General features: G+C 35.6%; 1 protein-coding gene across 1 annotated transcript in view; it reads left to right on the forward strand.

Annotated features, from left to right (window-relative positions):
* Positions 1 to 286: 286 nt before the first annotated feature.
* Positions 287 to 26374, forward strand: part of G6PD (glucose-6-phosphate dehydrogenase) — a 71370-nt gene continuing 45282 nt past the window's right edge. The window contains 9 exon segments of the mRNA XM_042936674.1: positions 287 to 300; positions 15409 to 15514; positions 15627 to 15887; positions 15889 to 16022; positions 16024 to 16086; positions 16088 to 16158; positions 16161 to 16271; positions 16478 to 16529; positions 16531 to 16626. Of these exon segments, the coding sequence (XP_042792608.1) occupies positions 287 to 300; positions 15409 to 15514; positions 15627 to 15887; positions 15889 to 16022; positions 16024 to 16086; positions 16088 to 16158; positions 16161 to 16271; positions 16478 to 16529; positions 16531 to 16626 (908 nt within the window).

A 26374-nucleotide genomic window follows, 5' to 3' on the forward strand; every position in this document is an offset into this window, starting at 1 on the left:
GAGAGAAAACAAGACAAAGTTTAACTTAACACGTAGGTAATAGGAAGTAGTAAAAGTTTTGTTCGAATATGCAGTGTGGGCTTCTGAAAAATAGCTAATAGATTAATTAGCAGTGAAGATTCTGAAGAAAATACGTGAGGTTTATTTAGACTTAAAAGTACAGCAATTTTCTTTGTCTGACAATGATATTGGGGACAGTGAGTTTTACTTTGAAAGAAGGAAATCACGAGACACACAATGGCAGATTCTTTTAGTACTTCTGGATAAAAAAAAAAAGAGGGTAAAGATGGTTTCCTCAAGGTAAGTGATAAGAGAAAGGATATACAAAACATCCAGTCTTTCTGAGTATCACAAAATGAAGAGATTCTGCAGGAAAATTGAAAAGCTGAACTTCAAGGGAACCCTCTTTCTTATAACCAAAATATGAAGCCTTTTCAGGAACACTAAAGATCCAAGAATTTAGGGTAAAAGAGAGCATAAACTTTCCCTTGGAAAAGTTCTCTCTTCACCTACAATCTTTTATCTTTCTCCAATAATATGCAGGCATTATCTGTCCTCCTTAGTTTCTCCCAAGTGTTTCCTCCTCAAATGATTTCAGTGAGAGCCTTCTCCCCAGGAGTCAGAACAATCTCTTTGAACTACTTTTCTCTTTCATATTCACCCTACACACTGCATTTAGATTTGTCTTCTAAATCTTTTACACACATCAAATGATACTCCGGGATCTTATAACTATTTTCACTTCAACAAGTAACTTATCTTTTGCAGATATAGACTAGTACTACATTTAAACTCAATGGCATGCTTTAGGTTATTATTTACAAAGTGGAATGGAAAAAAAGAAAAAAGAGGGTGGCAGATTTTTCTTTACTGCTATTAAACAATAGTTGAAGAAAACAAAGAGAACTGATTAAGAGTATGCATATTACAGTCTTAAATGCTTTCTAGGGGAGGTGTTCAATCAAATAGGATTCTCTCTTCTATCTTATTATTTCCAACACAATTGTTTCCTTTCCCTCTGTCTCCACTTATGCCCTGATATTCAAATCCTAAATATATTTAAAAGTAACTTGTAATCATTTCAAGCTATTTTTCTCCATTTCTGATCCTTCACTGCTATGTCTTTCAGAATGACAGTTACAATGTAAGCCCGTCTGTTCTTTACTTTAAAATTTGTTGATTTTTCATTTTTATCATTGAAATACATAGTTCAAAAAGTCCTAAAATTTAAAAATCATCGATACCTTACCCCACTCCTTCAACCTGCGAAGTACACTATCTATAGTCAACCACTTTGCATTGTCTGGATGTTTCTCCTGTTATTTAGTTCTTAACGCTACATAATAAATACTACTTGGTTTTCTAATATTATACAGTATCTAATATCTTCTAAATATAAAAGAAGGAAATTTGGTTCTTTTACATCATTGTCTCCTTTTCCCCAAAACACATGACCTCTCTGTTCTCCTCCTCATGTTAGGTTAATATTTATGGTTAAATCAAATTTTAATATTTTAATTATTTTACCAGTACATGTTATTCAATAACAACTTATATCATATAACACAATTTCATTTTCCTTCTTGTCCATCATCTTTTCTCTGAAGTTACCAACTGCTTCAACTTTAACTCAGTTTTTTTGTTTTGTTTTGTTTTCTTTGTTTTACTCAAATACCAATCAATAATCACAGGACTCACCTAACATGGGAAGGCACAGAAGGTAATTGATCCATTGCTTTTTTTCTCCTTAGAGCAATCTTGAGGAACACTTTACCTTCCTACTCCAATTGTATGACTTGCCTTTCTCTCATTTTGTACCTTCTCTTCACCGTTAAGAGTAGGAATCTCTTTACTTCTCTCTTTATCATCTCTCCTTTTCCTAGATATTATGTCTGTCTTCTTTCTTCCACTCCTCTCTCTTCCCTTCTCTTCCCCTCTTCCTTCCTGTCTTACTATTATTATCTCTCATTTTTGGATCACATTCTATGGTAGCTTCCCTATACATGAAGGGTAATTTTTCAAGTATTCCACTTTTGAAATACCATGTTCCTACCCAAAAACCATAAGTGAAATTTTAGCTTGATATGTAATTTTCCCAGAAATTTAATGGAATTCCCTTATTTTCTTCTATATTTTAATAGTTTTGTTATGAAACCTAATGCCATTTGATTTCTGATCCCTTTCTTCATGAGCCTGAATTATCAAAATAGACTTTATCCTTCCCTCTTTTACTTTGGACTTTTCAATCAGTGATTTTGCTAAAGTACAAATTTAATCATGTCACTCTCTAGTTGTCAGAATCATCTGTTCTTAGAAGAAAGCATACACTCCTTGGCATTTCTGACATAATTATTTATATTCTACCTCACCAGCCTCATTTCTTCCCACTCAAATCTTATACTTCATGCCCTGAAATACTATCTATCTTATTTCAGCTAGCTGAATATATGTTTTCTTTCACATTTTGGTTTTTGTATATGTAATCCCTCATCCTACAATACTTTCTGACTCACTCTTACCTTTAACTTGTATTCACCCTTCAGGTTGTAATCAATATTTGGTACCTCAACCTTGTGATAGCTTACCACAGACATCTCTAAACTAGAAATTAGCACACTGAATTGTATTTTTCTGTTTATGTCTGTTTTTTCCCCCAGTAAGTTAACAATTTCTTTAGATAAAGACTGTGACTCATTTGTCATTTTCTTCCAAGTTCCAAGAAATGCCTGGATGTGAAAAGATTTTTTCTTTTTTAAAACATTTTCTTTTAATTAAATGGATTCATACCTTTTTTCCAAGAGCCACCTCCACCCCCAGCCTGGCATGGTATCATTTCCTTAAATTTTTATCACTTTCTTATTAAATGCACACTCACAACTTACAACTATTTGAGATAAATATACATGTATCATATTTTGCCTTGTACTAAACTTACTATTGAGTACACATAATTAACTAATTATCAAACATGAATTTTTTTAGCATAAAATCTTGCACCTACTAGTGACACATTGAGTTGATCTTTAAAAATTAATAGAAAGGAGTAAATAAGATATTCCCTCTTTTTTGCTACCAAATTTCACCATTCACTTGGGGAAATTGGTGTAGATCGATGTAAAAAGCTTTTGAGTAGCAGTGGCACTCTGCAGTTGTCTACAAATATATAGGACATTAATAAGTCAGGTGTGTGAAACTCAATGAAAGCCAATATTAGCAAATATGTCTGTTAAATATATTTCATTTAAAATTTTCTTCAGATAATTTCTCATCAAACTACAAAGATAAGCACAGAAGCTTATTATCCATTTTGGAAAAACAGATGCCATAAAAAGCAAGAACAGAGGAGTACAGCAATTTTGTTAAATAAGACATCTAGCAAAGAATATTCCATCTGGGATTTAATTATCAAAAGATTATGAGATATAAGACTTCTAGAGCACTCTGCCAGAGTGTTTCTTAATAAGTGAGAACAAGAAAAAAAAAGAACAAATTCTCCCCATTTTAAAAAACACTAGTTATTTCTTAACTATTAGGAAAAGGAAGAAAAATAGATGAATTATAATTTGATTCAGATTTTATGTTCTAACACTGAACTTCTCTTGTTGAAAAATGTTAAGACTCTCTTTAAAACTTACAATGTTTTTACTAAAAAACAAACAAAAAACTCTTTATCAACATGCCGATAATGTATCTCTGTGAGTTCTCTAAGGCCCGTCACACCTAAAACTATCAGTGGAAACTTGTAACACTTCAGTATAAGTTTATTATCCTTGAAAGTAGCCTAGAATGTGAGTTGAAAATAATAAGCTTCTTGGAAAAATGTATTTTCTTTTACTGATACAGGATTGAAAACATGAGAAGACCCTTGAGAAACTTCATATTATGCTAATAGAGACAATGAAGGGCAGAGGTTACAGGTGTAGACACTAGATCCCCACTAAGAAGTTTCTTATCTGAGATTGATAGACACCAGGGTTAGTCATGAACCTCCCTGTATCACATCCTCTATATCCTATAAAATAAGAATACCACTACCTCACGGGACTTTTTGCAGGGTTAGATGGGTAGGAGACACAGTTCAGATGGTAGCAATGACCCTTTTAGTACATGGCCATGCTTTGGAATAGAGGCCATCAGGTGAACTGTGGACCTCAGCAGGATGGTTTAAACCCAACGTTTAAGCTGTTTATTCAGACAGTTAATCATTTCAGAGGAAACAGTGATCAAGATGCTTCGCATATTCTGATGTTTTGGTTTTAATGACAAAATGACAAACTTTTATACAACCTCTGGAGAGGTCTCTAAGAAATGCATACTGACCTTATCAGTGTATCTTTGCAGGTTAAGAATTACTAAGACAAGACTCTCTCCTCATCTCAGAACCAACATAACAAGAGCAAAGACATTTATATTTTCTTAATACCAGTGGATCTATCACAGGGAAAAGTGCTACTTGCATGCTCTGTTGGTAGGTTAAAAACAATTAATACTTTCTTCCTAAAAACATATTATACTGCTCAGGTTTCCAGATAAGTATATAAGAACATGTTTAATCCATAAAAAATAGAACTATTATATACCAGCAATAATATTACGTGTTTCTATTTTATAGCTTTTTTTAAGTACCTTATATTTTATACACATTGACCAGTAAGCCATTATTTAATATTTTATATGAAAATTTATGAGCCAAAATTCTAATAAAATAAAAATGATTAGTATTTTATTCTAAAGGATTATATATATATATATATATGTATATATATATATATATATATATATACATATATATATATACACACACTATAATTTCATTCTATTTGCTTATTTATCTTTTTTTTATAAAAGTTCTTTTAAGAGATACAACAAAGATACATAGAATACAGCAAGAGAACTAATTAGTAGACAGAAAATTTTACTTAAAATTGTGACTTTGTACATATGTTTCCCTCACCCTGGTAAACTCTTTGCCTTTTACCTTTACCTTCAGGTTCTAGTTGAGGCTGAGTAACTTGCATTATAACAGGCACCACATACATATCTAAACTAGAAATTAACTTTCTTGATGAAGCTCTACCACATGACAGTTAACAACAAATAAATAAATAAATAAACAAAACTCACAACACAATGGAAAACTAAATTTCTAATAAAATATCCTTTCAGAATTTGGAAGGAGTTTCCAGTAATTATAATTATCAACACCATGGGGCTGAGTTGGAAATTGAGAAATATATCAATACCTTCCTTATGGCATGCCCAATTTTTAGGTCAAAATGAAGGCTCCATGCTTGGTCTGCATGAAATAGAAAAGTAACAGCCATCTCCCTTTCAGGATGATGCCACTGTTTAAGGTAGACAGATGCACTGCTGCTTCAACCCTCATTTTCATCATGGTAACACACTGAGTTACACATTATAAAGGCATATTATTTCTAATAAACACCACTCTTTTTGGCAGAAACAAGAAGAAATCTGTTGGCAAAGCATGCTAGGAGTTTTAATTTTGAAGACACTTCATTAGTTAAAAGTGATGGAGAACGAGGCTTTTGGCGAAGAAGCCTTATACCTTCGTCTACTAGAATAAAAGCGCAACGCTGTATTACATAAGACAAAAGTCTACTGGACTTAGGGTTTTCTGCTGCATTTTAGCCACCACTGTAGCTATAAATCTCAGAAAAAGATTCAATCGTCATCCCAGTGTCATTCAGAAAAGCTACTAAATTATTAAGTAATCATACCATAGATGCCAAAATTACAGCCAATATACTAATCAATTTAATTCTTATATACTAGTTGCAAACAATCTTAAATTTAAAAATGCAATTTATAGCAACCTCAACCATGATATACTTGTCAGTACATTAACACAATATTTTTAAGACCTGCACGCTGAAAATAGCAAATTATTGTGACGAGGAATTGAAAACCTAAAAAAAAGAAAAAAATACATGAGCTATCTTTCCTGTATTGAAAGACAATACTTTAAAGACATTTACTCTTGGGGCACCTGGGTGCCTCAGATGGTTAAGCCTCTGACTTCTTCGGCTTAGGTCATGATCTCAGGGTTTGTGAGTTCCAGCCCCCCATCAGGCTCTCTGCTGTCAGCACAGAGCCCGCTTCATATCTTCTGTCCCTCTCTATCTCTCTGCCTATCCTCCACTCATGCTATGTCTCTGTAAATTTTTTTTAAAAAATTAATTTAAAAAATAGACATTTACTCTTTAAATTGCTCTATATTTTCAATACAATCATATTTTTATGTGAATATTCTGTGGAGACTGGCCAGCTGATTCTACAATTTACATGGAAATCCAAAGGACTGAGAGCAGCTAATAAAATTTTGAAAATAAAGAGCAAATATTGAGTACTTAAACTAATTTCAAGACTTTAAAATCTACAATAGGCAAAACAATATGGTATGGACATGGACAGACATTTACATCAAAGGAGTAGAAGAGGGTCCAGAAATATATCCACACACATCTGTGGTCAACTGATTTTCAACAGAATAAAGGTAATCAATACAGAAAAAATATTCTTTTCAATGAAGAGTTTTGGAGTGTCTGGGTGTTCAGTTTACGATGGCCTGCAGTTTTTCTCACAGTTTGGATAGGGTTATGCATATTGGCAGCAATGCCACAGAAATGGAGCTGTGCTCTTCTCATGGCATCCTATGAGTATAGTGTCAGTACATCTTCCCACCTTGATCAATTGGTGTGAATAGTGTCTGCTTGAATTTATTCACTATAAATTTGTACATGTTTGTCTTTAACAAGTACCTTTCAGGGAGATACTTTAAGGCTATGTGAATATTCCATTTCTCATCACACTTCTTCCAATTAATTTTAACATCCATCCATCTTGCCTGTAACATATTACTGCAGGGTTTTCTTTATGGTGATTTTCTTATTAACCTCATTACTTCCATATTTAATAATTAGAGTTTACTTTAGGGAAAAGAGATTCTTCCCCATTTTTTTATTTATATAAGGATAACTAAGTGGTGTTTATCTTATAAGAATCTAATATTATAATTATTAATTTTTTGATCCTATTATTCCAGCTTCGACCATTGGAAACTTCCAGGTTGATTCCTGTATCTTTTCAACATGCCCCCATCATTTCTGAGCACTTGCTTACTTGCTGGCCCCATAAGATGTTTCAGGTTCATGGTGGACTTGCCCTGCCCTAGGACTGAAACTAAGTATTTCTTCAAAGAATCATGGCACTTAACAGGATTATGGTGTTAACAAATACAACCAGGGTCCTATATTTATTTATTGCTTCTGAGGTATCACTGCATTTAGTCTCAGCAGGTAAAACTAGGGCATATATGTATGTATGCTAACACATATTTATACATCTATTTTATCTTGGTAAGTAATATTTATATATTAAAAAATAGACAAACCTGTATTCATACCAGTACTGACAATACCAATGTAACTCCACAAGGTTTATTCTACTCTTCCATCTTTCCACTTGTTCCCTGGAAATGGGAAAACTGGCTCTCATTAGCCATAATACATTTTCTTAATAATTTAATCATAGTTGGGGCGCCTGGGTGGCTCAGTCGGTTAAGCACCCGACTTCGGCTCAGGTCATGATCTCACAGTCCGTGAGTTCGAGCCCCTGTGCTGACAGCTCGGAGCCTGAAGCCTGCTTCAGATTCTGTGTCTCCCTCTCTCTCTGCCCCTCCCCTGCTCATGCTCTGTCTCTCTCTGTCTCAAAAATAAATAAACACATTAAAAAATTAAAAAAAATAATTTAATCATAGTATACACATAAACTGGTTTCAGATATGCTCATATCCCTGTGAGGATCATATTTACTAACTACAGTACATATTGTTTTGGGTTCATTTTCCTCTGACTTTACAATATACAGTAAAAATATTTTCCAACATCACTTTTTCCTCCCCAACCCTTTGAATATAATGATGTTCCAGTTACAAGATTGACTTGTGTGTTACAGAGTTCATTCCATTTGGGCTTCCTCCATAAACTGGTTAATTTTCATTATTTACTTTGGGATATATGACACAATACCATGGTTGTAACAACCAGAGATATAAAGAAGAAACTCCAAGAAGTGTCTCCACCTTCTCATGTCTGTTATCTCATTCTTGTTTCTCCACTATTTCCATCCATCCCTGACAACTCTCTGTAGGTAATTAATATTTAAAGTTTCTGATATTTTTCTTGCATTCTTCTGAACAATATCACTCATACTACTTTGTAGTTTTCAGTGTATAGATTTTGTGTTTTGTGTGTCAAATTTTTATTTCTAAGTTCTTTTATGCTATTATAAATAGAACATTTAAAAATTTGTCTTTAGATTTTTTTGTTTATAATAAAGACAATTGATATTTTGTATATCAATCTGTATTTTTATAAATATACATGATCTTAAAATCATCTAAAATTCTAGTAGCTATTTTGTAGATGCCTTAGTAGTATCTACTTTCATAATTATATCACCTGCAAATAAAGTTTTATTTCTCCTTTCCAACCTGTCTTTTCCTTTTTTGCCTTACCATACCACCCTAAGATTTCTAGTAAATCATGGCACAGAATTGGTACAGGTGCAAACACTTGTTTTATGAAATCTCTGGATTGTGTTTTGTTCTTTTAAATATTACTGGTTTTAGTAAATAATTATCTTGCCTGGATTTCAAATATGAAATATCTTCCCCAATAATGTAAAACTACAGATCCTTCCTCTGTTTTTTGTTTATTTGTTTAAGACTAGCCCTCCTAGCTGTCTCTCCTGTGTCTATATTGTTTACCAGTCAGTAATTTCGGCAGTGATTATGCAAAACATTAATGCCAATAAGGCTTCCAACATACATCCTCTGAGTTGATTGTGGGTTAAGGGTCACATTCAATAGTTCAACAAGTTTGCAAATTTCCTCAAGCTTCCAATTTTCTCTGTGTTATCTGGGGTCTCCACCCTATATCCAGTTACTAGTTAGCCAGAGATATATAGAGAATTTATTAACTCACTTTCTATGGCCCTTCCAAAATAATGTTTTAGCTGCTCTATCTGACACACTGAAATGAGTCTATCCCCTCCAGCCAGAAAGAGGGCATGTTTCTGAACCCGAGCTGGGAGTAAGGTAGCAAACTGAGAAATCATCAAGACAAGAAAGCCACAAACATCTCACCAGCAGTTTTCATATGTAATTGCTTCTCAACTTCTTGTCACCTTTGGTTGATTTCTAGTGCACTGATTTTTTTTTAATTGTGTCCAGTTTTACACTTCTTTTGAGGGATTTGCTCCACTTCCTCACACTTCCACTATTTTTAAATCAAAGAATTGTGTTCATTAATAGATAACAATAAGAGAATAAAGAGAAGATATGTGCAACATATCCAACCAAGGACTTACTCAAATGTAGTTCTGCCTAATATGGTGGGACCACAAGAAAGAGAATAGTTGTAACATTACAGCCCCACTCATGATGTCCCTGAAGGATAATGGAGAAGAGAAATCTTTTCTGCGTGCAGATATCTGACAAATAATCTGGTGTTTACGTTAAATTTGCCTTTAAGACAAAATGACTAGAAGTACAGATTTATACTGGTTCATTTTCTAGGTGGTAACTATATTATTCAGGGTTCTCTAGAAAAACAGAACTAATAAAATGGGTGTGTGTGTATGTGAAACACACAGATACATATATGGAGAGAAAGAGAGAGATTTATTTAAGGAATTGGTTCACTAGATTATGAAAGTTGGCAAGTCCAACATATGTAGGGAGAGTGGACAGGTTGGATTCCCAGAAAGAGTTAATTTTTCAAAATTGAGAGAAGGTCAGTTTTTGTTCTTTAAAGGCCTTCAATTCATTGGATAAGGCCCACCCATGTTACAAAGGGAACTACTTCCCTCAAAATCACATTTAACCTATTTAATGTTAATCTTATCCAAAAAAACTCCCTCACAGAAATATCCAAAATAATGTTTTTCCAAATATCTGGGTACTATGGCCTAGCCAAATAGATGCACAAAAATTAACTCTTACAATAAGACACATGTAAGTGATGTAACTGAAAATTTGGTAACAAGTAGGTCTGAGGAAGAGATATTTTGATAGACTTTTAAGAATGAGTAGCAAGGTATTTACGCCCATATAAATACACTCAAACTGGAAACCCTGCAGAGGTAGGTGTTGATAATCTTATAAACAAGATGAGCCCGAAGACAGCAGCATAGGCAAACAGCAGTCAAAAGTGGCAAGTTTATTAAATTGAAATTCTTCATAACAGAAGAAGGAATGTTTATCCTCAGTGGACTAAACATTTTCTGTAGTTTTAGGGGGTTTCCAGATTGCTCTTGAGAACCACCTTCTTTAATGCTTCTGACTGACTTCATTGGTCACTTGCAAAGTGTTGTGTAAACCTCTCCTTTCCTGTATTAAAGTCCTTATACCTAAAATAAATAGCCCTGCCTTTGATTTTTTTCCTCTTATGTGTCCTTTTCCTGTACTTTTCTTTTTTATATAGTAGTTATTTATTTAGAGAGAGAGAGACAGCACATGTGCGCAAGGAGGGGGAGGAACAGAGAGAGAGAGAGAAGGAGAGAGAATCCCAAGCAGGCTCCTCACTGTCAGTACAGAGCCTGACTCAGAGTTTGATCTCACAAACTGCAAGATCATGACCTGAGCTGAAATCAAGAGTCCGATGCTTAACCATCTGACCACCCAGGTGCCCTTCTGTACTTTTCTTAAACTTTCTGCATTGGAGGCATCTCTGCCAAATGAGGAGAATGTGAAAGGAAGGTGACATAGCTGGTCCTGTCTGTAAGCCATCAGTATCCATAGTCTTCTAAAGAATTTTGGTCAAGACCTCAAGTGTTTTCTAAATAATTCTCTAATTTTATTGAAAATTTTAGGCATTTCTCTTAATTACAGAAGATTCAGAAGAACTTTAATTAAAAAAAAAAAAAAGCTTCAGTGGGGCTATATTCAACGGTATGACTTCTTTTGTAATCATTGTTTTTTTCACCAGACACAAATATTTGTTTTTGCCATATAGCTAGATAGATACAGTTTGCAACTAGGGGTAATTTTGCCCTCCAGAGAAAAATTTAGCAATGTCCAGAGATAGTTTTAATTGTCAGAATTAAGGGTAAAAGGGTTGTGCTACTGGCATATAGTAGGCGGAGGACACAGATGCTGTTAAACATCATACAGTGCAAAGGACAGCCCCAAGACAAAGCATTCTCCTGTCCAAAATGTCCATAGTGCTTAGGTTGAGAAATCATAACCTAGATTCTTACAAGGATGATATAATTATTCCTAATTTAGGGATAATTAAGCTAAGGTTCAGTGAAGATAACTTATGATCTACAGTTATACAACTACTAAGTAAAATAATCAGACTTTTGTTCTTTTCACTACATGGATTACATCTAAACCTACTATTAAGGAAGGTTGTTTTTACCAGCTGCTAAGTGAGAAAATTTTAGAAATGCCAGACTTCACACTATATTTAAAGTGCAAAGGATAAGAGACAACTTGTGCTGCAACCTTTGAAAACTACATGTAGTCTTGCCCATAAAAATGCTTTCTTGCCAGTGATACAGAATAATTTTCACTTTCAGACCTATTTTTCTGAACAGAATTATCTGGTTCAGTGTAGAAATACCCTGCATAAGTAAATGAATGTATTTTGTGACACAATTTTATCCTTGGAAACTAAACTTTATATCATTCTCATGTGTCCTACAAATTAATGATAATCGTTTTGTAATGATCACTCTAAAATTAGTAACATGTCTATACATATTTTCTAGATATTCCATATATATTCTTGTAATGAGCTGAATTGTGTCTCCCCAAATTTCATATGGTACAGTCTTTAATCCCTAGTACCTCAGATTATGACTGCATTTGGAGATGGGCCATTAAAGAGGTAATTAACTTATACTGAGGTCATTAGGGTGGGCCCTGATCCAATTCAACTTATGTCATGGTAAGAGGAGGCTGGGACATAGAGACACAGAGGAAAGCCCCTGTAAGGAGACAGAAAGAAGATGGCTGTCTATTGGAGGAGAGAAGCATCAGAAGAAACCAACCCTGCTGAAGCCTTGATCTAGGACCTCTAGCCTCCAGAACTATGAGAAATAAATTTCTGTTGCTTAAGCCACCTATTTTGTGACTTTATTATGGCAAACCTAGCAAATTAATCCACTCCCAACAACACTTTACAGATCCATTTATACTTTAGATGAAATACATGACTATTAGCACATTCCCAAATAATCCTACATAATTTTCCTCACTCTCATAATCATTGTCTCCCATTCACAAAACCCCAGCATGTTGTCTGTTGCCAACTAACATCAGCAACATTGGAAAATGGCAAAATCGGTAACCATCAGCCATGTTTCTGTGCTAGTTGACCCTTAGGTCAAAGACAAGCAGATGTTTAAATGAAGGTGGAAAGAGTAATTTTTCCTAATAATTAGCAATAATCAGTATAAAACCTCAAAGAAAAATGACTCTGTGACTCAAGACAGGCTCTGGAATTAATATACCACCCTCTAAGTGGCAAATGATCACTAATACTTGTTCTACCAAAAATATCTTTTCTTCATCAGTATCTTTGTCTTTTAAGATTTATTGAAAGAGTGAAATGGACTTTTGAACTATTACAGACAAAGGATAACCTCTAGGCTATTAGAACTAAAGAGTATCTTTTTGTTTTACAAAAGTGTTTTTTTTTTGAAAACTTTAATTCTAATAGGATTTTCTTTTTTTTTTTTTTTTTCTAAAATTTAATTAGTAAGACAGCATTTTATGACTGATACATTTACTGTATCTAGTACTTTTTGAAAACAAATTAAAAAGTTTAGACAAAGTAACTTCTAGTCACATAGAATGTTTAAAATGTTAACTGTGAATAAACCAACTGTGAATAAACCATTCAACCAATTTAGAATGACAATTAAATACTAGTTGCATGAATTTTCTTGGTATGTTTTAGGTTAGAGCTTATGTGCTTTCTATACAAAAAAAAAAAATTATTTCCTGAGTTTGAGTAATATACCAGCTAATGATTGTGAAATGAGTCAAATTGTTGCTAAACCAAAATTAGAAAGCTATCAAATGTACTTTGGAATAATATGACAAACCATCACTTAATCTGGCATAAGCAAAAACTGGTATAAGAAAACAAATTAATACTGGACAAAACTCATAGTATATCTAAAAACTAATTTTATTCAGAGACTTACATATGTCCAAAGTCTTTATGTGACACCGTCCAAAAAACTGCCTAAGTTTTCCACAAAATCTTGCTATTTCCACAAGCTCATTTTAAACTCTCATTCAGTATATATTCAGTATCTGCCAACAATTTCTCCTCCCTGTAAGAGGGTAATTGCATGTGATTTTAGATGGTATTAACATTCAACACTCTCCTGTATTCTTTTTACTCATTTCCTTCTCCTAAGATACAGTATTCAGGCCTCCCAAGTGCCAACACTTGACCTCATCCAAGTCAGATTTAAAACATGTCTTCCATAAAAAGCTTCTGCACAGCAAAGGAAACAACCAACAAAACTAAAAGGCAACCAACGGAATGGGAAAAGATATTTGCAAATGACACATCGGACAAAGGGCTAGTATCCAAAATCTATAAAGAGCTCATCAAACTCCACACCCGAAAAACAAATAACCCAGTGAAGAAATGGGCAGAAAACATGAATAGACACTTCTCTAAAGAAGACATCCGGATGGCCAACAGGCACATGAAAAGATGTTCAACGTCGCTCCTTATCAGGGAAATACAAATCAAAACCACACTCAGATACCACCTCACGCCAGTCAGAGTGGCCAAAATGAAGAAATCAGGAGACTATAGATGCTGGAGAGGATGTGGAGAAACGGGAACCCTCTTGCACTGTTGGTGGGAATGCAAATTGGTGCAGCCGCTCTGGAAAGCAGTGTGGAGGTTCCTCAGAAAATTAAAAATAGACCTACCCTATGACCCAGCAATAGCACTGCTAGGAATTTATCCAAGGGATACAGGAGTACTGATGCATAGGGGCACCTGTACCCCAATGTTTATAGCGGCACTCTCAACAATAGCCAAATTATGGAAAGAGCCTAAATGTCCATCAACTGATGAATGGATAAAGAAATTGTGGTTTATATACACAATGGAATACTACGTGGCAATGAGAAAAAATGAAATATGGCCTTTTGTAGCAACATGGATGGAACTGGAGAGTGTGATGCTAAGTGAAATAAGCCATACAGAGAAAGACAGATACCATATGGTTTCACTCTTATGTGGATCCTGAGAAACATAACAGAAACCCATGGGGGAGGGGAAGGAAAAAAAAAAAAAGAGGTTAGAGTGGGAGAGAGCCAAAGCATAAGAGACTGTTAAAAACTGAGAACAAACTGAGGGTTGATGGGGGGTGGGAGGGAGGGCAGGGTGGGTGATGGGTATTGAGGAGGGCACCTTTTGGGATGAGCACTGGGTGTTGTATGGAAACCAATTTGACAGTAAATTTCATATATTAAAAAAAATAAATAAATAAATAAATAAACTTTAAAAAAAAAAAAAATAAAAAAAATAAAACATGTCTTCCACAACAACAAACATACCCACCCCTATTTTCACAATTTCAGTCACTTTTTGCCTGGTTATATTTTCTACTTCTGTAACTTCTCTATTGCCTCTCAAATTTCTTCTCATTTTTGTAACTGATACCACAAGACACTTAAGGCCAAGTTTTCTCTCATAAGTCAAATACAGTCTAACATTTTTTTTTTGAGAGAGAGAAGGAGAAAAAGAAAGAGAAAGAGAAAGAATCGTAAGCAGGCGCAACATCCAGCATGGGGTCCAATTCAGGATTCGATCTCACCACCATGAGATCATGACCTGAGCTGAAATCAAGAGTCAGACACTCAGTCAAGACAGCCGTCCATTTGCCCCATCTAACACTAAATTTCATACATTTGTGGTATCAGAAATAATTTTAAACTCAAAACATTCATGCCATGAAAAGAATAAAAATGGCATAAATTCTCCTCCATTACAAATACTAACTAAAGACTATAAAAATATAACCATGCCAACCACCATAATTATAATGTTTTTAATATTTCAGAATTTCACTAATCTGATTATACAATATTTGGTACCTAAAAATACTTCAAAGCTTATTAAAAACAAATGAAAAGGCTACTTGTTTCAGCTTATACGGTATTAATTAAGTAGGAATGAGCATTGTTTCCATCTCGACAGAAGGAAAAAGCTAGAGAAGCAAAAATTAACGATTTTCATTTAACCAGTCAAGGAACTGGAGTTACAGGGAAAATAATAAAGAATCCAACATGTACAGCCATGATGACTGGTGATTTCCAAGTATTAAGTCCGTTTGCATAAGGAATCAACCTGAAAGTGAGCCCTTCTTCAGAGCCACTCCAGAGAACAAATCCAAACTGGAGGGGCTTCTTGCCCAAAACTCAATGACTGGTGAGTACAATCATGTGGCCTCCTAGGAGTCTACCTGCAGCCACATGAACACCCTCCACCAAAGGCCATAGGCCAACCTGCCACTTCTCCCTGGCCTTACTCCATGCCATCGATGAGGCTGTCTTCAAGTACATCTGTGAGACCTGCACGATCCAGGCAGGTTGGAACTGTGTTAGCATGGAGCTAGCCCTTCCCAAGGGACCTGTCAGCTATCCAAGCACATCTCTTTCCTATTTCAGGGAACAGATCTAGCTTATCAATCCCTACATGGGCAAAGAGATAGTCCAGAACTTCATGGTGCTGATGTTTGCCACCAGGATCTTTGGCCCCATTTGGAACTAGAGTAACATAACTCTTACCTGCAAGGTGTCTTTCAGCATTGAAGGCCACAGGGGGCTACTTCGATGCCCTTGGCATCATCCTGCCCGTGACGCAGAACCACCTCCTACGGATGCTGTATGTGGCAGCCACGAGGAAGCCTGACTCCACCAACTCAGAGGACCTCCGCAATGAGAAAGTCAAAGTGGAAACGTATCTCATAAGTACTGGAGAACAATGCGGTCCTGTACACGTGTGTGGGGAACCCCACGGAGAGATGAGGCCATCAAAGGGTACTTGGACGACTCCACAGTGCACTGTGGGTTCACCATTTCCACCTTCGCCATGTAGAGAACAAAGAGGTAGGACGGGGTGTCGTTTTCCCACCCTGTGGCAGATTCCCCAGTGAGCACAAGGCTGAAGGGCGGCAGCAGTTCCGAAAGGTAGCCTACAACAGCTTCTAGCAGCACTACAAGCCCAGGGAGGCCACACACATCAAAACGATGAAGAAAAAAGCCGAGCAGGTTCTTTCAGCCCCGAGGAGTAGGCGCTGCACCAGACTTTCGGCAGGAACCTGAAGAGCCGGAACGCGCCTGAGCCCTCCTCCTTAACGGCGTCTGTGGCCCCCCCACCCCCCGCCCCGTGATGTACTTTACGTGCAGTGAATCGCTCCGGAGGCCGGCGAGTCTTCACGCCACTGCCGCACAAGGTCGCAAAAGCAGCCCCGGCCCATCGCCTACATTTTTGGCAGCAGAGGCCTGCAAACAGAGGCTGGTGGACGGCTGGGCTTTCAGTACTTGGACACCTCCAGGTAAGTTCATGTGCACAAGTTTCCCTGCCCCCTCGTTGTATTTGTCTGTCTGTGTCCTTCTTACTTTCCTACCTCCAAACCCCACTTTGAGAAGACTTCAGGACCATGGGTCTCAGCCTCATATTCGAAGCCCCTGGCCAACCCTGCCTGCCCCTTGCAGCTGCTGCCCAAGTCCAATTACATTCAACTACTGAGCACTGAGATTGGTGCCAAGACTGCCCCTGCCGGCTCAGCCTGAGCCAGTCTTTGCCCACGGGACTAAGCCCCAATGGAAGGAAAAAGAAGAGAAGCCCTTCCGTCTATCCCAGGCTTCTCGGCCAGAACAGGATGAAAGAAGCAACAGGCAGGGATAGTGGGTGGGGCTCAGTGGGGCAGTGGCCAGCTCACATCCCTGTTGGCTGTGGGCAAGCTCCTCAGAAGACTAGGGAAGAGGGGAGAGCATCCACGTGAAGGCACTTACCAAAGGTCCTGAGAGGACTCCTGGAGACACCGCAGCCTCAGTACCACACGGTATTCCTGATGACTAGTTGGAAAAGATCTTCATGCTGTCCAGCAATCCCTGTGTCTGGGGCTACCTGGATATCTCTCTGACCCACAGCTCCCTGCCACCACTCCAGCCTTCCACTCAGTTGCCACCCCCACCTCATTCCAGATATAGGTGGCCCCCTTGCTGCTGGAAAAGCAGAAGCAGTCGCTGGAATGCCCCGTTTCAATCCTTGACGTTAAATCCACACACTGAAAAAAAAGCAAAACAAAAACAAGAGCAAAAACAAACAAAAAAAAAAAAACTTTTTTTCTTAAACATAGTTTCAAATAAGACCTATGCAACTGTAAAATATAACTTTTAGATGGAAATCTGTGTTGGTTGTAACAGGACCTCCCCAGGTGTAATCTGAAACCAGCCCCTGTACTCAGAGGGCAGGGAGAGACCTAAGAAAACAGGCAGGTCAGTTCCTAGTTAGTAGATGGCAGTTTTAATAAGCAAAGGGAAGTTACATAGGAGACTTGTCTTGGGTGGCAGCAAGCAGATCCTTGCACCGTTCACCAAATCTTAGTTTATATAAAGACCTTAACTGGATTCAGTTATGTATGTCATGCAGCTATTCACACTACATCTCTCTCTCAAGGCTATGTCCTTGGAGCAACCTCTGGGAGTGGGAAAGGCAAGGAGAACTCACATCCCAAGGACAGGAGAGAAAGTGAGGAGCCTTGGAGTGCCTGGGTCCAGTTCATGAGTCAACTGGAGGTCGCATTTTTTCAATGACCTTCCCCAACAGTCTGCAGGAAAGAATAGAACTTGAGCATTTGCTTACCTTGGGTGTGTGTCACCAGATACCATATTCATCCATAAGAAGTTTTGGTTAGAAAATTTTTAACAAATTGCTAAGGATGAATGTGGAGTAGCATAAAGGTATAAAACCCTTAAGGGCGTGAAGATACAGGGCAGTAAACACCCTCTTGCTTTTTCTCCAGGACCCCTACCACTCACTCATGGGGAAGATGGAAAGAATCAGAGACAGTTCCCTATGGTGCTGGCTGGGAGAGGACAGAAGGCCCTGCAGAAACTTCACAAAGAACACCTTTATAGAACACAAACCTTAATCTGCAGGGAGTAAACAAACAAAACAAAATACATAAAAACTGTAAACGTAGAGTACTCATGGAAACCCATTGCTGCTGGGAGAGACAAACAAGGGGAAAAAATATCTATTCCTGGGGAAGAGCAGGGATATTAGACCCAGCCTTGCATTAGTTTGGAGTAGGGACAAAAAGACCAGGGGGGAGAGGGGTGCTCCTAGACTTTTACCTATTTTCACAGTGCCTACCCAAGACTGAGGTTTTTCATATGAGAGTGTCCTCACTGCCACACTAATAAGAATCAAGTAAAAGTAAGAATGAAAACAACTAAAAATTTCTGCAAGAGCTTCTTTTGCAAAGAAATAAAAAGGGCAGACCTAACATGTAGGGGAGAGACCCAAAGGAATGCAGAGAGCATTAACTGAGATAAATCCTCTGATATATTATCCCACATCATAGATACAAGATGCCACTATAGAAATGTAAGGTATCACTGTGGGGCACTGAGAGTGACCACAGAAACAAATAGTTAAAGCTCAGTCAATTCCTGACTAGGTTAACACAAATCCCCACATTAAAGACAGCTGAAGAAAGAATGAGCTCATCTAGAAGTAGAAAAGTATTAACCTCAATATTTACCATTTTGCAAAACATGTTGAATTTCAACAAGAACAACGTTATAAGGCATACAAAAAGCAAAAACACAATGTAAACAAGAACCAATTACAACACCGATGTTTAAACACTTAAGGAATTTAAAATAACTATGGTTAATATATTTAGGGCTCCAATTTCAAAGGTAAGCACCTCCATGGGGAGATAGTTTCATCTACTGGAAGGAAACTATATGAAAGAAGCAAATGGAAATGCTAGAAATCAAAAACAATGATGTGGGGATGAAGAAGAGATTTCTGATGGGTTCATCAGAAGACATGATATAGATGAGAAAACAATAGAATTGAAGACACACCACTGGAAATTATCCAAACTGAAATCAAAGAAAAATAAGTCAATAAGACAGAACAAATTATCTACAGTTCTAAGGCAGTTAACAAATTAGCATGGGTGTGATCAGAATCCTAAAAAGAGAAATGAGAAGAGATGGGGTAGAAGATATTTTTGAGGAAATAATGGTCAGATTTTTCCAAAATCAAGATCACAAACTATTGATATAAGAAGACTGAAGACACAGAAATGGGGGGAAACAAAGGTACCATATAGGCATAACATATTCAGACTTCTAAAAATGAAGACATAAAAGGAGACAAAAATGATTCATTATGTACAGAAGAATAAAGATCATAATACAGTAAACTTATCACAAACCACACAAGTAAGAATACAATGGAGTGACATGTTTAGATTGCCAGGGTAAGAAAAAAAATCTGTTCACCCCAGAATTCTGTATCTAGCAAAAATATCCTTCAAAACGAAGTAGGAAAACAGGAATTCACTGTCAGCAAATAAGCTCTAAAATAAAAACTAAAGAGAATTCTTTAGTCAGGAAAAATATAAAGATCTGTATTTGTAACATTTAAAGAACTCTTAAAATCATAAAACAACTCCAAAAATGAGTGGTCAAAGATCATAACACAATCTTTAATAAAATATGGGTGACAAACATATGAAAAGATGTCCAACATCAATCATTAAGGAAATAGAGTTAAAAGCACAAAATACTACTCTAAATCTATTAATATAGCTAAAATAAAAATAAAAATGCAAATGGGGAAAAATCTGAGAATACCAAATATTACAGAAGATGCAGGGCAAGTGGAACTCTTATTCACTGCTGCTTAGAATGCAAAATGTTATGGTGACTTTGAAAAACAGTTGGACAGTTTTTTAAAAAGTTGGAAAGTCGTTTACCATTGGAACCAATTATGTTACTTCTAGCTATTTACCCAAGCAAATCGAATACTTATGTTCAAACAAAAGCCTGTATATTGAAGTTTGTAGATTTATTCAAAATTGCTAGAAACTGGAAACAACTCATTTCCCCTTCAGCAGGGAAACAGTCTTTGTCTATTCATACAATATAATACTGCACAGGAATAGAAAGAAGTGAACTGTTGTTTCATGCATCAACATCGATGAATTTTAAAAGCATTTTCAAAGATCTAAAAGCCTGCATATTGTATGATTCCATCAATATGTGATTATGGAAAACAAAACCATTGAGACAAAATACCTATCAGGGATTAGAGAAGGAGAAATAATGTGACTAAAAAGGGGTAGCCCAACGGATATTAGGCCAATGGAACTGTTTAGTGGTACAAATAGCATATGTATATGCTAAAACCCATAAGATTGTACATCTCAATAAACTTTAAAAACAAGCAAACAGCCATAATAACTGTAAAACATCAGATACCAAGATATCAGGAAAACCCAGGATGAAATCTTGCAGTCCCCAACAAACTAATTTAACTGTATTACAATTAATTGTTACATACCTCACTTAAAGACATGAAGAGGAAAAGAGTAGAACTAAGTAACTTTGGAAAACAGTGTTTTGATCAGATTATCTTATGATACTATAATGATGGATACATATCATTATATATTTGTCCAGACCCATAGAATGTGAACTTTAAGGTTCCAAGAGTGAAACTTAAGGCAAACTATAGACTTTGAATGATTACAATGTGTCAGTGTATATTCACAATTGTAATAAATGTATCACTCTTAGGGGATGTTATTAACGTGGGAGGTTATGCATGTGTGCAGAAGGGGGTATTTGAGAAATCTCTATACCTTCTCAATTTTGCTATGAACCTGAAATTGCTCTAAAAACATGAAGTCTTTAAAAACATTAAAAAGATAAATGTAAAAATTTAATGAATGCTTTAAACATTTCTAAATGATATACAGATTATCCTTAAAAACTTTATGTCACAATTTTACAAGCTTTTTTTTTTTTTTAATCGAGAGGTTATATTTGTTTGTGTCTCCTGAGAAAAAAAATAGAATAGCAGGGTCATTCTTATGTGTAATTATTTGACTCTCATCTCAAATACTATGATGTACCAAATTTTTTTACACCCTGTCACTGACATTCTTTCCAGACACTTTGAGACTGCTGGTCATGAGAAGCATATGTGTTCCAAACTTCCCCCAACACGACTGAATGCTATCATTGACAATTATCTTTTATCTTCCCAAGAGATGACCCCCATGCCTATATAACCTAGAGCACACAAAAGACCCAGAAGTTGGAGCCCTATTGAGGTTTATATTTGATACAGCATTAAAAATTTATATATGAATAAATATCATTTAGATATTAAAATATTCATCTACATTAGGTATTTATTTAATCATTATTAAGTGATATGAGATAGATTGATTTTTACTGTTTCTCAAACTTTAATGTTAAACAGTATAAAATGGAAAGCATGTTAAAACAATTTTCTAGACCCCCATTCCCAGAGATTCTAATTCAGTCCTTTGGGATGTGAACCATGGGTTTGCATTTCTAATAAGCTCATGGGCTATGCCAATACTGCTGGCTCAAATACCACAATTTGAACTTTTAATCCAAAACATCTCATCTACTTCAGTTAAGCTCTTTTATATTATATAATCTAGCATAAGAGATTTCTATATTTCTTATGTCTTATTTTTAGGAATAGGTTGTATACACAGGAATAGGTTGTCTAGATCTACTTCTAGGCCAGTTGTAGCTAAAACTTGTTTATGTGAGAATGCAAAAAAAAGTGATCACCATGATACTAAAATTAATTTCAAACATTTAAAAATTGTGTATCTATGAGAACAATATAAATAAGATACCTACATGGTATATAAATCTACATACAGAGCTTCATTTTCATTAATATTTCATTGCCATTTTGAAGCAAAACTTCCACGAACAGCATTTATTACTTCAGAAAGGAAAAGTAAATTCAAAACAATATACTTGAGAAGCAGAAGTAAAGGTGGTGTTCAAATTGAGAATCCGGTGATATGTAGAAAGTGAAATATCAAATATTTATATAAACTTCTATTTATGGATAGCCTATCTATATAGAATACAAATTACTGTATACTACCTTACTATAAATATTATCATGTTCTCTGCGCATATTTGAAAAATTGCATGGAAACAGATATCCTGCTGTTACAACAGGGTCTATTAGAACAATTTATAATCTAGGTTGTGAAAAAAAATAATTCCTTTGAGATATAAGTTAAAAAAGTGGCAAAATTCCTTTCTTGATCATGAAGGAAGTGTAGTTACTTGAGAAAATATTTGAGGCCATCTGGCCATCCATACAGATCACCAATGTAGTCCATTGTTATTTTGGAATATTTTTTACCGACTGCAAGCTGGTACTCTCTTCTTGAATCTGACAAGCAAAGGGCAAGTTAATTGTTCTGGAGTGAACACAGATTTAATGCAGCAGGATGTCATTTTTGTGTGCATTAATAATTCAACTTTACATTACAATTTATCACATACCATGGACTATTTTGTATTCAACAGTGCACAAAAACTGATTTACCCACAGGCTTGATTTCACTCTCTAATCTGGTAGTCCAAAAAGAGGAACTAAGGTCCTCAGACAGAATATGTGTGTCAAAATGGTAAGATGAAAGGGAACAGGACATTCACTCTTTGTAGCTAATCATAATCTAAACTATATCAATAATATTTATTTCGGAGCAAACATTTTCTTCTGATTGCTAATATGAATTCTTATAGAATGACCATTCTATTGTATGCGTTTAGAAATTGTGTCCTTCCAAAAATTAAACCCATTCAATAAATAAGAGTTCAATGTCAGAGCCTAGATGGGCTCTGACATCCAGGAGAGCAGAGGAGGCCAGGCTAGGGAAGTTACAATGAAAGCAAGGAACAGCAGAGCATATAGATACAGAGGAGTAGGCTGGCATTGGATGCCAGAGTCTGATCAGTGGAGGTCATGACATTTAGAATCAGAGCCAAAAAAGGTAAGCTGGGCAACCATGCAATAGGTTGAATCAGTAAGGGATGCTCAATAAGAGAGAGTAAGTAGAGTGAGGAGGGCATTCACATAGGAGGCAAACAGAGCCAATTGCAATGAGGAAAGTAACTGTGAACATGGGCTACCAGGGCATAAATGTGGTCATCCATGCATGGGGGCATCTCTGTATGGGGTGTTGGAGACCAAGCAAATCTCAGGGTGCTTTTCACAGAGAGAGGCACTCCGTTGTGGGATGACAGCTCTAAAGGGCTGAGGACATCCTAGCATGGAGAGCTGAAAACCATATGCAGTGAGGAAAACTGCTTTGGGAGGAGAAACTCAGAAAGAGGAAAAACTAGAATGAACCTTGTACTTTGTATCTAAATGGAGTATTTCAGTGTAAATTCATGGCTTTTAATATACAGAGATAGATGTAGAAATAAATATAGATGTTAACACAGATGTATATATGTGTGTATGAATGCATACATGTACAGCCTAGTTATGTTCACTGAGATGGCTTAGGCCATGGAATAAAAATCAGCACATCTAGGAGGGCACCTTTTGGGATGAACACTGGGTGTTGTATGGAAACCAATTTGACAATAAATTTCATATATTAAAAAAAAAATTAAAAAAATAAAAAAAAATTACACACACACACACACAAAAAAATCAGCACATCTAGTACTTGTACCTTGGTTTCTACTTAACATTTTTCCTCAAAACAAAAACAAAACAGCTACTCAGTGAAATTGCTGGTACATGGACTGAGGCAAAGAAAGTAAAAAAGAACATAGAATATCTTCTGCCAGAAAGAATGGTAATGCTTAACAAAGGAGAATAGTATAAAAGAACACAAAATAATAGAATTTCCCTGTCCAAAAATGTGAAACGGTTTGAGCATCAAAATAAATTAAGATTGTAACACAAAATAATGCATTAAATAAATTGGGAAATCATAACCACATATAGATATAAATTGTTGAAAGAATTGAAATTTTTAATTAAGTGTGGAGAATTACATAATTTCAAAGCATCTCCCAGAAAAATGGTTGTTGTGATGGGGTGGCATAACTGTATACTGGAGAAGTCTAACAGACAATAAGTACCTTAATAATGTTAGCAAGATGAAGTTCATCAGTAACAGGCAAATTGAAATATTGTGCAAACCCATAGGATGCAATGAGGATACAGCAACATTTGGAATACTGTTCCTCTCATATTCCTATCTAAACTACATAACTTTGACTTAGTCATGATGAAACATCAGGCAAATGTGATTTGAAGAGCATTGTAAAAAATAGCCTATAATCTTCAAAATACCGAGGTCATAAAAACTGAGAAAAGCCTGAAGAATCCACCCAGACTGAATTAAAGTGAAGAGACAAGCCAGCAATGTGTGCTACAATCCTCAGTTGGAACCTTTTCCTCTCAAAGGCATTACTGAGACATAAGTTCATTCTAGGATCAGATGGTATTTATGTTAATTAGCTGATTTTGACAGTGTATTTAGTTACACAGGAAAATGTCCCTGTTTGTAAGAAATACATACTGAAGTAAGGAAAAAGATAAGACATCAGATCAGCAAATACTTTTAAGTACTTCAAAAGAGACTTATTTTACTGGACTTTGAATTTTTCTGTAAGTTTGAGATTGTTTAAAATAAGAAAAATGGAAAGAATATGGACACCAAACAAGTTCCCTTTACTTCTTAAGTAAAACTATTATTTTTACAATTGACTTTGTGGAGATTCAAATGGAAGTATGAACAAAATGTACAAATGGAATATGTACAAAAGTACAATTTTATTTATACATATTTTTTCAATCTTTTTCTATTTTGATCAGGTCAGGCCAACCAACATAAAATAGTCAAGTAGTTGATAAATTGATGCTGTCTTTTCTTTGCTCTGATTTTCCTAAACAGACTTCATATTCAAGTCAGTTTTTTTTTAATTTAAAGTATTTCCTTTATAATCGGGGTTTTTTTTGTAAAAATAACCTATATGCATATCTTTCCTCATTCAATTTCCAGGTAACAGCTTTCTAAGAGCACCTGTGTAAATAAAAACACGCAAATATATATATATGTTCATATATGCACACATATCTTACACATTCATCTGTATCCACACACACATATATATATAAAATATGAATATATACATATACATGTGCATGTACTTTTTATGCATGTACACATATATTTTCCCAAAAAGGATTATGATACATATATTTTTCTGAAACTTTATTTTTACTTTCCAGGTAACCACACACATATTTCCCACACTGTTTTCTCCTAGACGTTTAATACTTTGTTATAGGTATGTAATGAATGAAGTTGAAATTACTGGTTTTGTTACAAATTTTAATGTAACATATGTGTTGTAATCAATATCTTACTGTATATACGTGTATACACACACACACACACGTATATACATATATACACACATATATATATATATATATAAAGTTACTATGAAACATATTCAGAAAGTTGTACTCATTAAATTCATAACTACAGGCAAAGAGAAAACCGGTTTACTCACATCCTCACCATTATTATTATTAATATTTTAAGTATTTGCCAAACTAAAATTTGAGAAGTATTATCCATTATTGTAGTTTTCATTTCTTTACTTATGATAAGCCCAGACCTCAGAAGCTTTCATTTTTTATAGTTTTGGCATTATTTAGGGATCCTTTTAACTCTTGGTTCTGAGAGTTTGAAAAAAATGCTTATTTAGCTATTTAGCATAAGGGCACATTTCTATGTCACCTTTGTCAGATGCCATGGCTATTGAGCAATGTTATTAACCAAACTGAAATATTAATGAAAGTATATCAGTGTATCCTTGTAAAAACAATCAACCACCCTTGACATATGTATGGAACTCTTTCTTCAATCAGTCAACAGTCAACACATATCCACTGAGAGCATAATGGAGGTCAGACTCTAGTCTGGACACAGAATACGGCAGTTAACAAAACAGGCAAAAATATTGCACTCACAGATTGTATTCTACTGAACAGACTGTAAATTGGCTGTCTCAAAATTTAGTAATACATTATACATTATAATGCTTATAAATGCAGTTTGCATAAAAGGGAAACAAGGCTGTCCAGGATTTTGAATCTGGAAGTCTGTAAGCATTGGAATTCTCTCTGTTGGAGGGTGCTCAGGTGAACACTGTTCGGTTAAGACACTGTCAATT

This window comes from Panthera leo, chromosome B1, assembly GCF_018350215.1.
Source record: "Panthera leo isolate Ple1 chromosome B1, P.leo_Ple1_pat1.1, whole genome shotgun sequence".
Classification (NCBI taxonomy): domain Eukaryota; kingdom Metazoa; phylum Chordata; class Mammalia; order Carnivora; family Felidae; genus Panthera; species Panthera leo.